At 36.2% G+C, this 17,711-nt stretch overlaps 1 protein-coding gene across 1 annotated transcript in view; it reads left to right on the top strand.

Annotated features, from left to right (window-relative positions):
* DIAPH3 (diaphanous related formin 3) overlaps nt 1–17,711 on the top strand; it is a 498,555-nt gene that overhangs the window by 177,227 nt on the left and 303,617 nt on the right. The window contains exons 13-17 of the mRNA XM_059377539.1: nt 888–1,006; nt 2,979–3,043; nt 9,172–9,276; nt 12,467–12,778; nt 13,549–13,663. Coding sequence (XP_059233522.1) covers nt 888–1,006; nt 2,979–3,043; nt 9,172–9,276; nt 12,467–12,778; nt 13,549–13,663 — 716 coding nt within the window. The remainder of the gene's footprint in view (nt 1–887; nt 1,007–2,978; nt 3,044–9,171; nt 9,277–12,466; nt 12,779–13,548; nt 13,664–17,711) is intronic.

Below are 17,711 nucleotides of genomic sequence, written 5' to 3'. Positions count from 1 at the left end.
GGCAAGTAGGTCACGGTGTCTAGGGAAGAGATGCTCAAATGACTAGAGACACCGTCCCATACATGATGAGAACGATTTGGTGAGGAAATGTGTGCCAGAAGTCATTGAGGGAAGAAATAAGTCTTGGTGCTGGCTGGGGATGAAGGACTGACCTCACTGAGATTGCACCTACCCTTTCTGTCACTTTAGTTTGGTTTTGTCACTGTAATCTGCTGGATATTTCTTTTAAATTTGTTGGCTTAAGTTTTAAGGGACGTTCTTTTGCTTACTACAAACAGGTGGACTGAAAACATGATCCCAATTGGGGATTGTAGTTAAACTTTAATTTTTGGACCAAAAAATGGTATACTAGATTTTTTCAGTTGTCTTTTGAGTAAGAAGTATTCATTTGGTACTTATGATTTACAGTATCAGTTTTTAATTGGACTCCGCAAACATTCTAAAAATAGTGTACTGTATAGTTTTAAGAACCTTTTAGAGAATTTTTTTTGGAGAAAAAGGTATGTGTTTGCCTCATGTTAATAAAATGAATAGTGATAGCTATGGTATAGTGGCAGGTTGATCTCTTTTGAGGACTGCTTTTAAGCACATATCACGTCATCTTACTATTCTTTTTTATTGTTAACTAATTAAGTCAAGGTTCTGATTTTTGTAAGCAAATTATCATTAAAGCACTCTATCTGCTAAAAGAACAAAAATGTATTCTCTTAAGATCATCAGAAGGAAAGCAATGCCTGTTGAATTTCCTCTCTCCTGTTAAATCTGACATGTCAATTGTTGAAACTGCAGAGGTATATTACTGAACTTAAAATGAGCTTACCAAACTGCTTTGGTGGAGAGTTACAACAATAACCTGGATGTCCATTCATTATTCTTCTTGGTTTTAGGCAACAATACTTCAAATTAATTGATGAGTGTATATCTCAGATTGTATTGCATAGAGATGGGATGGATCCAGACTTCACATATCGAAAAAGACTAGATTTAGATTTAAGTCACTTTGTCGGTGAGTATTTCTCCTTTATTTAAATGGAAATCTTTTATTATCCCTTAACCTGCAGGTCAGCTCTGCAGCATTGGTTCTCATCATGTGACCTGTAGAGCCCTGAGAGCCCTCGATACCCTCCCTCTCAGGGGATCTTAAGGATCCTAAATTGCCTTTTCCATTGTGTTGATACTTGTGCTGGTGATGAAACAAAAGTGGATCAAACTGCTGGCCCATGGTTAGCAATCAAGGCCTTGACACCAAATTGTGTTAGTAGCTATCATATTCCTCATGCTGAGTAAAACAAAACAATGAAAACTGCCATATTTTACTTGAGTGTCTTTGATAACTCATAACTGAAAAACGTTTTGTTAAAAACCTAACCCTTGAGTTCACATTACTTTAATATCCCCTAAGACAAAACGTCTTGTCTTTACACATTTAGCACTTCCACGTCCCCAAGTACAATGAGCACATAGCTGTGGATTTGCTTGAATTGCAAGCTGAATTGGTTGATTTTTACTTTGAAGGAATGATTGTCATGAAAAGCTAGGGCTACTCAGGCGTGATTGTTTTGGCACATACTTTTTAAAAAAAAGAAAAGCAGGTCTGTAATGTCAGGAAAAACAACTGATAGAATTTGTTACCAATGATCAAATTCTAGCTTTCAAGTAAAAATTTGAGTTTTGGAAAACCTGAATCTGCTACTGTTAGCTTGACAGCTTCCCTGTACTCAAATTTGGTTCTGATTAAATCAGTGGTGATTATTTTGATATCATACGATGAGATGTGTCAGTGTTTGGAGACTCTGCAAACCATTCTTTTCTGAATTCCAGTGCCTGATAACCAATTCTGCATGGGTAAAGAATTCATGGATTTTAAAGTTAGAGAACAAAATAATCATTGATATGTGATTCCACATAGCAACTAATGTGGAAAGAGTATGTGTATGTCAAATTTTGGCATGGCATAAAAAAAGAATATCCCTTATTTGAGTGAGGTGGTTTTTTTCTTCATAGGATATTTGAGTTTAGGAAGAGGTATGGAATGTATAAAATGAGAAAGAAAAGAGTTAATATTAGTGGTACTGATAAAGAAAGTACTTATTTCTCTCTACAGGAGAGAAGCAATAAGTTCCTGATAGTGGGAGGGACAGAGAAATAAGGAAAAACATCTTATGAATACGAAGCAAACTAAAATGTGGAGCAATTTTGAATAGTATCTGAAAATCAAGTTTGTTCTACCTAACGATTAGGAATGCTTTTACTTGAGTAGATGAGAGGTTTTAGACATTGAACCCTTGAGAAGGAAATAGACACCATGACTACTACTTGGCTCTATGAGTGAAACATATTTACTTAGTTACAACAAATACATTGTATGTGTTGATTTTAAATATTTACAAAAACCTTAGAGACAATGCAGAGGACTTACAGAAGAGACTGTCACTGTGTTCATGTGAATAGGTGAGTGTGAGGATCTGGGGTCGCACATTAGGGTAGAAAGATGAAGGAAAGTATGGGGCACAGATAACTTCAGATATTAGAGTGGAAATCACGAGATGCTGTTTTCATAACAGAGATCAGAGGTTTAAGTATTTATTTACTGTTCTAGAGCCAGCCATTTTTGAAAGCAAAATTATTAAAATAAATGGGATTAGACAAGGAACACCAATTTCATCTTCTATTATAGGAAGCTATCTGTAATATATTAAATAGGTAAATCAAGAAATTATGGTATAAACATTTTATGTAGAGTATGGAAGCTAACTGCCAGAGTAATCCAATAAAAGAAGAACTGTGGGAGGTCGCAGTTTGGAAATGGAATTGAGTTTTTAGTGTAGTGATTTGTTGTTACTTTTCATCATAAGCCTTCTGTAATGTGTTTTTTTAAAACTGTGTTTATGTATTTTATTTAAAAAAGAAAGCACTATTAAAGTCCTAACAATTTCAAGAAGTACCAGAATAAAAAAAAATTGTCATTGTAATTTTAGATACTTGCATAGACCAAGCCAAACTAGAAGAGTTTGAAGAGAAAGCATTGGAACTTCACAAGAAAGTAAGTAATTTTGAGTAACTTTGGAAGACTCTGTGAGGAGACTCCTCAGGCGTGCTTCTGCCTCAGGGACTTTGCTTGGTGTCTCCACTCTCTCCTTTACCTCCTTCAGGCAGCGCAAATGCCATCCGAGAGGAGGATTTCCTAGACTATTTAAAAATTCTAACCTTCCACTCCCAACCCTGACTCTTTCTCTGTTATGTCTTCTTCTGTTGTATTCTTTACCTAACATGCCAGGTGGTGTCCGTGGATGTATTGTCTCTTTCTTCCTCCAGAGTAAACTTTAGGAAGGATTTTTGTTTGTAAGTTTGTTTGAAGGATTTTGTTTATTCACTGTCCCTGTACCTCGAACAGTTCCTGGCCCTCAGAATTAACAACAACAACAACAACAAAAATACGTGAATGAATAAATGAAAAAAAATTATATTCCTCAAGAAATCCTGTAACTTAGGCCCTTAGGGTTGAAATTATATCTAAAAGTTTTAAAGCTTAGTTTTTGTTTTGGGTAAAGTTGCTTCCTTAGATCTAGCTGAACATATAAAACTCATTTTTGTAGGTCAGATGTATCTGATATAGCAGTTTGTTTGTTTCTGCCCAGTATTGGTGATAAGCCATTCCCTACTTTTCTTTAAGGTGCTGTTCTGTGGTTTCATCTCTGCTCAACATGGACCTGTTAGACTTCTTCTCTGTTTTGAAAAATTTACGTTGGTGTTCTTCACATTTTAAGTAGTCACTCTGATTTAAATTCTTGTGGCTGGTTTCTCACATGGGAGGAATAAATGATAATTACTACTACCAGCACCTGACTGGACATACACTAAATGAACATTTACTCTGTGTTTTGTACCATGCCTGAGAGGCTACTTTTTGGATCTATCAGGACCTAGATAAATCTTGAGAGAATTGTACATTTTTATAACTTTTTTTTTAAGATTTTATTTATTCATTTGACAGACAGACAGACATCACAAATAGGCAGAGAAGCAGGCAGAGAGAGAGAGAGAAGAGGAAGCAGTTTCCCCACTGAGCAGAGATCCCGATGTGGGGCTTGATCCCAGGACCCTGGGATCATGACCCGAGCCGGAGGCAGAGGCTTTAACTCATTGAGCCACCCAGGCGCCCCATAACCTTTTAAGATAATATAACTTGCCTATCATCTGATAGGCAGCCTTTCATTAGTTACTGGGAATTTATGAAAAACTGTAAATGTCCTGTGTGAGAAGTCCTGAGATTCACCACTTAGTGAGAGATGACTAACTCCCCGGCCTTTGGCTACAGACTAGCATAACAGGTGCGAATATGCTACTGCACTGCAGTGATGTAGGAGACAAATTAGTGGGTCATTTAAGTGTCATATGTGCTACTGTTGATAGGTTATGGTGTTGTAAGGTGTGCCCTCACCCTGATCTCGTATTCCAACCTCACTACTTCTCTACTGTTTTAATTTTTCATGAGAAAGTAGTAGTAGTCTTTCAAGTACTTGATTTGGTTGCGTCCCAGATAGCGTAAATTTGCTTTTATAATCATTTTTAGGTGTATGGTATATATGAGTATCGTTAAATGTGATACCCTTCTCAACATATTGTTTTAAAATTGTCAAGTTTAAGTGTAAGTGGAAGAAAGACCTTGCTCAAGGTTACTTGTCTCCTTTTAGTCAGAAGTTATATGTCTTAGTTATATTCAGAAAATATTGTTGGCTCCATAAAAGATTTCTATTGCCATACCATTTTGTATATATCAGCAAGAACTTCTTTCTGATAGCTTTATAAGGACACATGTAAATACTTTGCTTTAGGCAGGAAGCTATCATAGTTGCTAGACACATTCTTTATTTTGGTGCATAAATTTGAAAAATGAAGACCAGAAATGTCAGAAAGTACATAGAGAATATTGAATTATCAACCTTCTTGTACAGATGCACTAATACATTTACCCTAGGGAATGAAATTAAGCAGAGCTTCAGCCTTAACTGTGTTTCTTGACATTTTTGCGTGTAATTTTGTAAGCGTAATATTGCTTTAGTAACTCTTTTTGGAGAAGAAGGCTATCATATTTGTTTTTATAAAGTATGTCTTTAATGGAGATTCATTTTATTCCCAAGGCTACTGTGATTTGACTATAGATATTATAAAAATGCTAAAGCAAAGTTTATATTTTGTCTGATCCTGTTAATAGGGTAGGATGTAGAAATTTCTCTCTTTGTTAAATAATAGAGATACTTTAAGTAAGACCAAGTTAATAAATTCCTTTAGAGTATACTAATTATGAGTCTGGTGGTTTGGGTAGCTTTATCTTTTTCCATTAAGTAGTCCTTTTTCCTCCCAAAAGTTACTCTAAGCCATATAAGGTAGGATTGTGTACATATTGATATTGTGGAGAAGACTTCATTTTAACTCTCATAAGACTTTAATTTTTTATTTCTTGCTAAGCAGCAGTAAACATTGAGCAGTCATAAAAGGGAGAATAGAGAACATGACCTCTCAAAGATTTTTCATGCTGGGAGATTGAGGAACTTTAATATATGATATTGACATATTTATTCACAACATATAAAGGGAGATTTGACAGGAATTGGCTCCATCTGTTCATTCAAGAAATATTTATTGAGTTTAGTTTAAAATGTAAGGCTTTGGAAAGGTGATGAATAAAATACGTTCTCACTATTAATAAGCTTCCAGGTTGGTGAGTGATACTGAGGTATGTGATAGTGCATTTCAATATTTTTATATTATAGTGTAATAAGTGTGATGGTAGTTAAACCCTCTGCTGTGTGTGTGCCTATAGAAAGGGTTCCTCATCTAGTCCTGAGTGACCAAGGGAGGCTTAACCAAGGAAGTGATAACTAATATGAGGTGACAAACTGAGATAGCCAAGAGGGAGATATAGGGAAATTTTATTGTGAATTTCCTATAGGCCTCTCAAGATTAATATTTCTGAAACCAAATTCATTTTTCTTTTCCCTAAAATGCCCTTTCAGGAGCACCTGGGTGGCTTAGTCATTTACACGTCTAACTGTGTGATTTCCATCAGGTCACATGGGTCGTGAGATCTAATCCTGCATTGTTGGGTTCTACTCTTAGCGGGGAGTCTGCTTGAGAGTCTCTCCTTCTGCCCCTCCCCGTGCTCTCTTGCTCTCTAAAATAATCTTTTTAAAAAAATGTCTTTCCCCCAGGTATTTTATATTCCTATTTCCCCCCTAAAATTCTAATATTTAGTTTCCAGCTTACAAAGCAATAAAACACTATCGTCATCTTAGATATATTTCCCTTATTCATTTCCTACATTGTTATACACTATTTAGATTTTGGGGTTTTTTAATTTCGTTTTGTTTTATTTTGTTTAGGTTTTTTTTTTTGTTTTTTTTTTTTTAACAGATTTTATTTATTTACCAGACACAGTGAGAGAGGAAATATAAGCAGGGGGAGCGGGAGAGGGAGAAAAGCAGGCTTCCACTGAGCAGGGAACCCGATGTGGGGCTCAATCCCAGGACCCTGGGATCATGACTGGAGCTGAAGGCAAACACTTAACGACTGAGCCACCAAACGCCCCAAGATTCTTGTTTGTTTTTTCTGTTTTTTTGTTTGTTTTGTTCTGTTTTATTTTAAAAGACCAAAACGAAACCTTACATTTTTTTCCCCCCATTCCTTTGTCTTCTCTCTTTGTTCAGGCAGGCCTTCAGTTCTTGCTTGAATAACTGCAGGACCTCCAAACTCATTTTCATGTGTCTGGTGTTTCTCTTTCAGACCACCTTCTACCCTGCTGCAGGTTGGGTTATTTGAAGGGCAGATTTGATCATGTTAATTTCTTATTTATTTATTTATTTATTTATTTATTATTTATTCGCTATAGTTTTCAGGCAAAAGGGAAAACTTTGGCTTATTGTAAAATTCCTTTGAACAGTTTCATTCCTGGCTACATCAGTGACTTCATCCCTTGCAATTTCGCTTCCTCCCTCCTTTTATGGCCCTGACATGTGGTTGCTTATCTTTTATGCACTGTGCTAGACCCTCGATTTGAAGTGCTAAGTGCTCTTCTCAGCTGCCTACTTAAGTTCTTTAAATTTGTGGTCAAACACCATTCCTCCAGGAATCACTCCCATGCCAGTAGTCTTATTTCTCTATTGCTGGTAATTTTCATAGGTTTTGGGTTATTAGTTTGCTTTTATTTTGCCACCAGACACACTACACATTCTAAAAACAATCACAGTATTCTATTCAACTGTATATCTCTAGCATGTACCACTTTGAGGAACACACCAGACACATGCTATTACTTACTATATAATAGGAAATAGGTAGTTTGGGGCCAAGTCCCGGGAGGTTCCTAGATATAAGGTTGAGTGTAGTCTTTAAATAAAGTCACTAAAAGTTTAAGAACAAAAGGAGTCATGTTTTTTGAGTCATCTTTTAGAAAGATTAGCATTCAAAGAAGTTTTAGTGGGGGAGGTAATACTGGTTTTAAAAATACTGGTCTTGTTTTTTTTGCCTTGAAAGATGTTCATTGACTATTTGAAAATACATTTCTGGACTGATTAGCGGTGTGGAATTCAGATGAGAAGCTGGGCTGGTGGTAGGGATTAGGGCACCATCGGTGTTTGTAGGGAGATTGGAGCATGTGGGTGTGGAAGATACCATTCTATCAGACATGGAAGTGAGACCCGCAGAGGGGTGAAGGAAGAGTCCTATAACACAGAAATGTTATAGGGTAGGACTGGGGAGTAGGAACTATTGAAGAATTGGTAGGAACAGTCAAGGAGTTAGTAGGAGAACCAGAACAGTGTGTTGTGTTGGAGCATACTGGCACACAGAGAATGAATATGGGGGCAAATTTGCTTACACTATATTGGTGGGGGGTGGGACACCTATGGGGACGTGAGTGTATGAAAAATCTTTGGAACTTTTGCCTAATTTTGTTGTAAACCTAAAGGAGTTCTGAAAAATAAAATCTATCTTATAAAACAAACTATGAAACTTTACCTAAATGTAAGTTGTAGGAAGGTGGTGTGTTTTCATCTAAACTCAGGGTTGGAAGGCAAAATCTGGCTTTTATTTTCACCTCTTTACTTACCGGCTATATGATGAGGGACTAGTTAACCACTTCTTTGAGTCCAGGACAAAATAACATTCATAAATTTTTAAGTGCCTTTTGTAAACTGTTGATTTTTATATTTGTGTGTGTGTGTGTGAATTGAGGTTTGACTGTATTTTAAAGTCTAAAGTCTATATTTGGGAAGTAGTTGTATTTTTTTTTTTGATTTTTTTTTTCTCTTTTTAAAAGAGTCAAATAAATGTTCCTGGTTGTGAGACACTACCCTAATGAAATTCCCTTGTGCCAGGCAAGGTTTTCAGTCATGACAATGGTAGGGTGAAGCTATTTGAATGCAAGGTGGGAATTTGTGATGAGGGGCTATATAAATTAGAAAACTCACTGGGTTCACCAAATTTTACTGTTTGCCTTCCTTCCACAAGGTATTGTACCAGAGTCTTTGAAAGATTAATTTACCATTAATCTCTCAAAGATTAATCTCCCAAAGATTAATGGGAAATAACACAGATTTTATTCTCTTAAATTATCATTGAGGGGTTAGAACTACATCAGGGCCCTTAGCTCTCACGATGGTGTAAGAAAAAGTGACACGTTTACAAAATGGAGTCCTTTAATTATAAATAATACTAAAACGGAATTCTTTTAATTCCTATTGATAAGCTTCCCATAAAAATTTTAAGTAGAAGTTTTTGCAGGTAGGGGTCACAGAACTCAGTGCAGTGCTTTGCTCTCTATTATTGTACCCAAAGTTACAATGATATTTAGGGACTTTTAAGAAAAATGTCAGTGTTGAAGATACCTCTGAGCCACTTTGCTCTGCCGAGAGGAGAAGGTCACAGACTCCATCTTTGGCTTTGTCTGCTCTCTTGCAAATTGAATGATTTTTGGTGGGACCTGGAGGGACCTAGAAAAAGACTTTGGGTGACTTAGCAAAATCTGCCATTCTTTTCATAAAAAGTCTGTGTTCTGCTGACATCATTACAGTCATATATTTCTATGAAGAATAGTGCTTTTCAGTGACGTCTTTCTGTCTCCCGGTTTTTTTGTCTTTTTTTTTTTTTTTTTTTTTCCTCCCTCCTCTGCAGTTTGAAAAAGAGTTTACTGATCACCAAGAAACTCAGGCCCAATTGCAGAAAAAAGAAGCAGAGATTGATGAACTTCAAGCAGAGTTACAAGCTTTTAAGTCACAGGTAAAATACCATCTTTCTTGATTGAATTTGGGTATTGAAAGCTTACCAGGGAAGCAAAGGTCATGTCATATCTTCATAGCTCAAAGTGTTTCAACTTTAATTTCACTAGTATGTTTTCATGGTATTGTTTCTATGTATTTCTATTCTGTAAATTTTTTTAAAAATGACTTTGCCCCCCCCTTTTTTTCTACTTGCATTTTTAAGAAATTTACTAATTAATCTGCTTGCTTCTGTTTCATTTGGGTTTTGTTCTTAATGTCATGTGTTTTATATATAACCATAAAGGGTAAGAAAGTATTTTACTCTTTGATTTGTCATTCATCACTGTTCTTTATCCCACTACAGGAAATTATTGCTCAAGCTATTTATTTTTCAAAACCTTCAGGCTATGGGTACCTTGCAGTGAAAGATAACCTCTAGCTGAATGAGAACATTTTCTGATAATTTTTCAATTTCCAAAAGTAAACAGATTTAAAACATGACAAAAAAGAGAGCAAATCTGGATTATGAAGCAGATAGCTCACATACACCCTCCACACATAAAACATTTAGATAGCAGGAAATATATCATCTGCATGTTGTAAATAGATGACAGTAAGGAGTAGAATATTCATAGCTAAATTTCTTCATGCAGTTTTACATATAGGATCATGAGCAGTATGTATAAGTTTTGGCTCATTTTCTTTCATCCTAATTTATGGTTGTGTCAAAATAGTCTCAGATGTACCATTTCCTATATTGGGTTACTATTTCCCATATTATTGGCTATTTTGTTTTCTTTTAAATACTTAGTGGATAGTTTTGTTACGGAGATTGTAAGAAGTTACCCGAAGACATAGTTCAATGTTAAGTGTCCACTTTTAAGGGAAAAAACCTCTTTTCTGTAAGAATATGACTCTCAATGATCTTTCTTTAGTGTGCAAGAAGGAAGTACAACTTATTGAAACTTTTCATCTTTCCCATGTGGCTCCTTGTCTCTCACACTAAGAGAAACATTTGATTATGTTTTATATTTCAGATTGAGTTATAGGCAGGGCCTGAGATATTTATGTGCAGCTTCTCTTGGTCTGGGCTAATAGAAATTTAAAAAAACTTTTTAATTTCTTCTAGTTGAAGGATTACTTGTAAATCCAATCTAAAGAATTCCTGTTGATTGAAAAAAGAAAATAACCTCCAAGTTTGGATATATTATTGCTGCTTGTGTTTTATATAAATAAGGGAATGAATTTATTTTATAACTGAGATTAAGCCCAGGAATCTCCTATGCTATTTAAAAATGTGGATAAGGACTAGTTTTGTACATCAGAAGCAAGCCTGGAATTAGACACTTAGTATTGGCCCCCATATTAATTTTTGAAGAGCAATAGGAATTTTTTTTTTTTTGATTGGTGTGTGTTTCTCATGAAATCCATTCATTTGTCTTAAGATTCTTCTCTCTGTATAAGACATATTCTGTTATTTATGATTTTTTTCCTTTATTCTCTTAACAACCAACTAGTGTCAGGTGCTGGGGATATGACAGTGAGCAGGTTAATCACAGGATAATCTGACCTCCTGAAAAATATATTTAAGTCAACCATACTCATCAAATGAGCTAATATAGAGCAGAACTCCAACCATATCTTTAAGACATTTCTAGTTAATTATAAAATGCACATTGAGTGTGAATATAACATACATACTTAACATTCAGTGGGCAGTACTAACAGCAAAGCAGCATAATGCTGGATTCATTCTACTGTGTAGTTAATGTTTTTGTTAAGATACATGCTTTGATTTTTGGTTTCAGTTTTTTTTATAACACTTTTTCTTTGTGCTGATCTCAGATGTCAGTTTCAGGCTTTTATACATGATCTGTTTTTCCATAATTGTGCCATGAAATTTTGAAAATGATTTATTAGCATTTATTAAATGCTACCATTTGCAAGGTGTTTTGTGTATGTGTGTGTGTGTGTGTGTGTGTATCTTAGAACTAAAGTAATTATAGGAAAATAATCCTATCACAAAAAATTATCAATTCTCACCTTTATAATAATTAAAAGGCATTTATTCTTACCATGGCATGGAGACAAAAGGACAAAAGTGACCAGTGACCATATTTAACTTTTTTTCACTCCTGATTTTGCATTGCTTCTCTGTGACATTGGACACTATAGGCCAGCACCCCCCTCCTTCCCGTGTGACTCAAGAACCTGTACTTGTCTGCTTTTTCTCTCACCTTTCATTTATTCATTCATGCTACACAAATTTCTTCACTGGCTGTCATTTGCCAGTTGCCACTTTCAGTGCTGGAGAAAGAGTAGTAAATTCTGTAGACTTCATCACTTCCCTCATGGAAGTTATAATCTTTCAAAGAGGTAAATGCTTATGATTCAGTGCAATCCAAGAGAAGCACAAAGTGCTCTCAGTGTAAGAGGATTGTTAAGAGGAGAGCAGGCTTTCCTGAGGAAAGAATGTGTTAGCTAAGACTGAAAGGATCAGTGGAAAGTGAGCCATGTGCCAAGACTCGAGTTCTAGGCAGAAGGAATAGCATGTGCCAGGGCCTAGAAATCGCTGTGAGGTTGGCATCTACATGGAACTGTATGTGAAAGCCAGTTCACGAGGACCATGATGTGCCCCCTGTAGGTCCTACTTAGGAATTTCAGATTTTTTTTTTTTTCTCTCAAGGTAAAGACATGATGATCTAACAATAGTATTATAGACTCTCTTGGTCTTTTTGTTGTTTAAGTTCTCATTTAAATGCTGGTATTCTATAGAATTCCGTACATAGAATTTCTTTATGTTATATGCTCTATTCATACTGAGTGAACTTAGCTACTCTCATGACTTGAACTATCACCTAGATACTGCTGATTTTCAAATCTTCTAGACTTGTATACCCATATCCTTCTTGGGCATCTCTTCCTAGATGGCCATAACCATCAAAATAGGAAATAATATTTCTGGCAGTTACAGTTTTATGAAAACAGAAGTGAAACTCTTTAATTGGGGGAAAAACCCCAATTTGGTTGGAATTTTGTTTTGTTTTGTTTTTTTGTTTCTTTGTTTTTGTTTTTGTTTTTGGTCAACCCATGTGAAATTGCTGATAGTGAATCATCTTTGATTTAAATAATAGTTTTTGAGGAAAGTGTACCTTTACATGTGTTGTAGATGTTTTTAGTCATGTTTCTTGTTTCTTCTTCTCCTCTAGTTTGGTGCCTTGCCGGCTGGTACAAATAACGTTTTGCCGCTGTCCAAAGAAAATGGAGCTGGCCCCCCAGCACTGGCTCCTCCCCCGCCACTGCCCTCCTGTGGAGGCGGGCTGCCTCCACCCCCTCCACCTCCCCCTCCTCCTCCACTTCCAGGAATGCCAATGCCCTTTGGTGGTCCTGTGCCCCCACCACCTCCCCTGGGATTTTTCAACGGGCGAAACTCTCCTCCTCCACCAACCCTACCATTTGGATTAAAACCAAAGAAAGAATTTAAACCTGAAACCAACATGAGAAGATTGAATTGGTTAAAGGTAAAACAGAACTAAATGGAAGAAAAATACACTATCACCTCCATTAAAATTTAATTTTATATTTGCTTGTATTTAATTTCTAGTGGAAATTCTAATCACAGTGACATTAAATAGACAAGCATTATTTGAATTAAACAAAAGTGTTGAGGCAAAGCCCTTTTCTCTCGACTAAGGCTTTCTAGTTTAGAAATTTGGTAAGAGTTAATAATTGTTAAATGGGATTTGATTCATCATCAAATTGGTAATTCAGCATTACCATTGAGCCCATTATAAAGTGTTTCTCAAAAGTACAAAGAACCTTAATGTTCTTTGGAACTTTTTTTCTGTTGGTAGCCATTGGAAAAACCAACACTAGTTGTCGAAGTTAATATTCATTTAGTCAGGACACAGAAATTCTGAATCCTGCAGAAAGATGGTTTCTTGGTCACACAGCCTTGGAAGGAGAGGTGTAATGTATCCTGTACTTGAATTGTTGCTGTGCACACAAGCATATCAAAGACTCTGAGAGGTATAATTAATAAGCAACAAATTTTATTTCACTCTGCTTCAAACCCTCAACTATGTGACAGTGGAACTTTTTTTTCTCCCTTAATAAAACGTTAGCTTCTTGAGGAGCTTGGATTTTATTGAACACACTTTGGGGAAAAATATTACAGGGATTACTTCATAAACATCTGCTGGCAGCTATGGGACCCTGGGTCTGAACATACTGATTGAGCTGGGACAGATGAAACACCCAACTATTTAGGAATCCGTCTCTCTGATTGCAGATCAGACCTCATGAAATGACTGAAAACTGTTTCTGGATAAAAGTAAATGAAAATAAGTATGAAAATGTGGATTTGCTTTGTAAACTTGAGAATACATTTTGTTGCCAACAAAAAGGTAAGTTGAACATCATGCCTACTTGTTAATTTTAGTACGTTAATGTTGCCAATTTTTATACATTAACTTCTAGAAAACATTATTTTAAGAGTCTTAGAGATATTTTTGCTTCACTAATCATTAAATATCTAATGAAAACAAATGTTTAAAATACAGATTTTGTTATTCGGATTACTGCATGAGAAATCTTCAAAACGCAAATGTTTAATACCAAACTTTGTCAAATTTTCAGTATAATATCTTTTTTGAAGATGTTATGAATTGGACTTTTGAAAAGGAGGATGTTTTCATGGAGAATTTCGGCATGAGAATCCCTTTTAGTCAGTGGGGCATAGAAATACAAACAAAATGCGAACCTTTGTTCGAGTCAGAATTTTACCACCCTTTAATATTAGAGTGATGGTCACAATATTTATTATGAATTCACATGGGACAGAAATAACAAATTTATAGAATACCTTGAAAGTTAACTTAAAAAACAAGGATATGAGTAAGTTATATGATCTTTTCATTAAAAATAATAGCATTCATTTCCAGTTATTTTTTGTGATAGCTTTTACTCATTTGGTGTGATTTTTGTTTTGTTTTGTTTAGAAATAACTCAAACATTATTCCTATCTGTACATTGGGTTTCCACTACATGTTTCAGAGCTGATATGCACATAAGCTATAAAGTTAATTTTTAAATTATGTAATGCTTACATTTTAGGTCTATATTACAAGGTACTTAGATCAGTGATTACCTTTTAATTTTCAAAAAGGAATCTTTTTCACCATAAACTATGCCACTTAGGACCCTGGGCTCATTGAGCACAGAGAGCTGGAGAAGAGAGACTGTATTCCAGCTGGAGATGGGAAGGCTTGCTGTAGAGAGGGAAGCTTTAACTTCTTAAGATACCTACTATGGGGGCACCTGGGTGGCCCAGTCAATTAAACATCTGCCTTTGGCACAGGTCATGATCTTGGGGGGGGGGTGGGGGGGGGGGGGGGGTCCCTGCTCAGTGGGAAGCCTGCTTCTCCCTCTCACTCTGCCACTCCTCCACCCCATTTGTGCCCTGTCTCTCTCTCTCAAACAAAAATCTTACAAAAAAAAAAAGATACCTACTAAGTGATAGGCACTATGCTATGTATCTGATTTAACTTGACAATCACGGCAATGAAAGGATATTGACATACTAAAACAATTGCATTCCTTTGAAATGCTTGTAAAATAGAACTATAAATTAGAGTCTCTTTCTAAAAAGTAGTTGTAAGTTAAAAACTCTAAAAGGTAATTGTGAATGAAGGTGGTTTCCCAGAATTTGGGATAAACCTAAAGCCTTCAGCAGATATTTTTGGGCACTGTCCTTGTTCAAAATAGTAAAACTGATGCATTTTGATCTTTGAAAACAGTAGGGATTTTCTCAGCAAGCTTATCCTAGGAAAACTTGTGAAGTAAGCAGATCTTAATTTTACCTTTTGATTATGGAGAATGAACATTTTCTTTGAATAAGATTAGTGCACTCTTCAGGCAATCAAGGAAAATATATGGCAGTTAAAATGTGTATTTACATGTAAAACACTTCAGAATTTCAGATTCCATATTCTGGAATTGATTAGTTTTCCCTTCGCTTTCCTAGTAGGTACAAATGGTGGTACCTTAAAGCTATTTAAGTAATACTGCCATCCAGCTACTGTCTCTGTCTCTCTTTTTTTTTTCTCTTTACTCTGATTACTTTCTTAATTAATGAGGCTCAAAAGGGAAACTTGTTAGCATGTCTTTAATTTAGCTGTAGTGCTAGCCCTAAATGAAATAATTGGACCTTTAAAAAATTCTTAAGTCATCTAACTTTAGCCTTGAGATTCAAGGTTGGAAAAAAAAAAAAAAAAAACAACAATGTATTTGCTGAATCTAATGTTAGTCATGAAGCGTAAGGCGAGGGAAGGATGATCTTCTTCTGAGTGTCCTGTACTTCCATCCCTCTCTTTTTTGGACATGCTGTCCCCTTGGCCCAGAGTCTCTCATTTGACTTAGAGGCTGTCAGGGACCCATGACTTCTATTGCCTCAGCTCAGGTGCTACCTTCTTTCTTCTGTGACGGTGGAAGATGCTTCCATGGATCAGATTTCCAAGGTTGTCCTCCTGGGCAATGCCAACATTTCACAGTCACAACAGGAAACAGGCTGAGAAGGTGACAACTTTTTGGTCTGGATTTTAAGGAATAATTCCTGGAGAACATTATTCATGGAGAATTAAGAGCACTTTTTAGCATTCCTTGTACTTAAGATTATAGTGGAAAACAAAACTGCTGCTTTCAGAGAAGTAGGATTTCCTATAGCCATTATGTGGAAAAGATCAGAAAGGAAGGCCAGAGTAGTATCTGGAAAGCTTAGACAAGACTGAGGGCTGGTGGAGTGGACATGTCTCTACTTGTCTCTTTATTCACAGCCTGGCCCCTGAGGCTTTAGGTCCAAGTCTTAACTTTTTGCCCATCTCTTATGTGACTCCTGAGGTTACTTTGAATCGATTTTGTGACTTTTGCAGAATTCAGAATTAAACCTCGTCACTTATTATTCAGTCCAAGGTGGCTCTGCTCCCTCGCTGTGGGAGTTGGGGAAGATAGAGGATTGTCTACTGGTTGATTTTTCATCACTGGTTTGGATCACAGCACAGCTCAACAGGGAAGGTTACAGGATTCTCATCACTGGAGACTACTGGGTTTTAGAGAACTAACATTATCTGGTTTTCACTGCAGTAATTCTTTTGCCAAAGAACTGGGGCATTTTGTGACAACATGGATGGGCCTTGAGGGCATTATGCTAAATGAAAATAAGTCAGACAGAGAAAGACAAATACTGTCTGATTTCTCTTCTATGTAGAACCTCAGAACAACAAACAATAAAGGCAAACTAAGCTATGGATACAGAGAACAGATTGGTGGTTGCCCGAGGCCTAGGTAATGGAAGTGGGCAAAAGAGGGTATAAATTTGTTAAACAAAAAACCCAGAGCTATTTCTCTGATTACAAAGGTAGAAGTTCCATCCCAGGAATTTAAAATGGTAAATGCCAATCAGTTTTGCTCCCTAAACATTTGAAGCAGATAGAAAGGAAAAAGAACTGAATTCAATCATTTACTCTCTATCTGTTCTAATAACATACTCTATTTTTTTTATTACTTATTATTGTTATTATTATTATCATTATTATTTTATTATGGAAGACACTGCTTTGGGTTTTACAGTCTTTTAGGTTAAGATGACTGGGTTTTACTGGTTTTAAACCCCTGAAACTTGGAAAAGGGAGAAGGCCTTATGGTAGCCTTATAGCACCCATAAAGCACCTGTGGTGTACCACTCCCTGAGCTGGGTCATCTTCATGTTACCTTATCTATCAGTACCACATCTCTGCTGAGATCTTTCTCCTGCACAACAATGCTGAGTCCCCAGAATACCACCGAGACCCACGCTCTGGTAGATATAGCAAGGTATTCTAGCTGTGAGCTTGGACATTTCCTCCTGACTCATGTTCTTCTTTATTATATCTCCATCTTGCCCACTCCCCCCCGTTAGATTTTAATAATGTTGTCTTTTAAACTAACCTCCTGTGATGTTTATAACATTGTTTTAATAGGAAAGTGCCTATGCCCTATCTTGAGGAATATAAGGAAATTCTCTCAGCCTTTTCTTGTGAAATCAAGAAGTTTCCCTGATTCAGTTGTATCACTTTCTCTTTTATACCTTATTTTGCTATCAGGTATCACTTTGGTTTCCTTGCCTTTCTCAGTCCTAAATTTTCGAACTCTATCTTAGCTTTCCATTTTTTAAAGTCTTCTGAAAATAACATGTAGACACTTTTCCTGGCTATATTTCTCTTTTTTTCATTCTTCTTCATTCATTGCTCCTGCCTTTTCTTTCTTATATTTGGCTACTGATGTTCAAGTCAACAAATATTTTTTGGGTGTACATTGTATGTTAGGCCTTGTGATTGGCACTGGGGCACTGCAGAGAGAAAGGCAGACATGTGACCATCCACATATTGATTCACAATCTTTCACAATCTCTGTGAAACT

Source organism: Mustela nigripes, chromosome 15 (assembly GCF_022355385.1).
Source record: "Mustela nigripes isolate SB6536 chromosome 15, MUSNIG.SB6536, whole genome shotgun sequence".
Taxonomy (NCBI): Eukaryota; Metazoa; Chordata; class Mammalia; order Carnivora; family Mustelidae; genus Mustela; species Mustela nigripes.
Note: the sequence above shows the minus strand (reverse complement) of the source record. Positions and strands in the feature narration are given on the sequence as shown.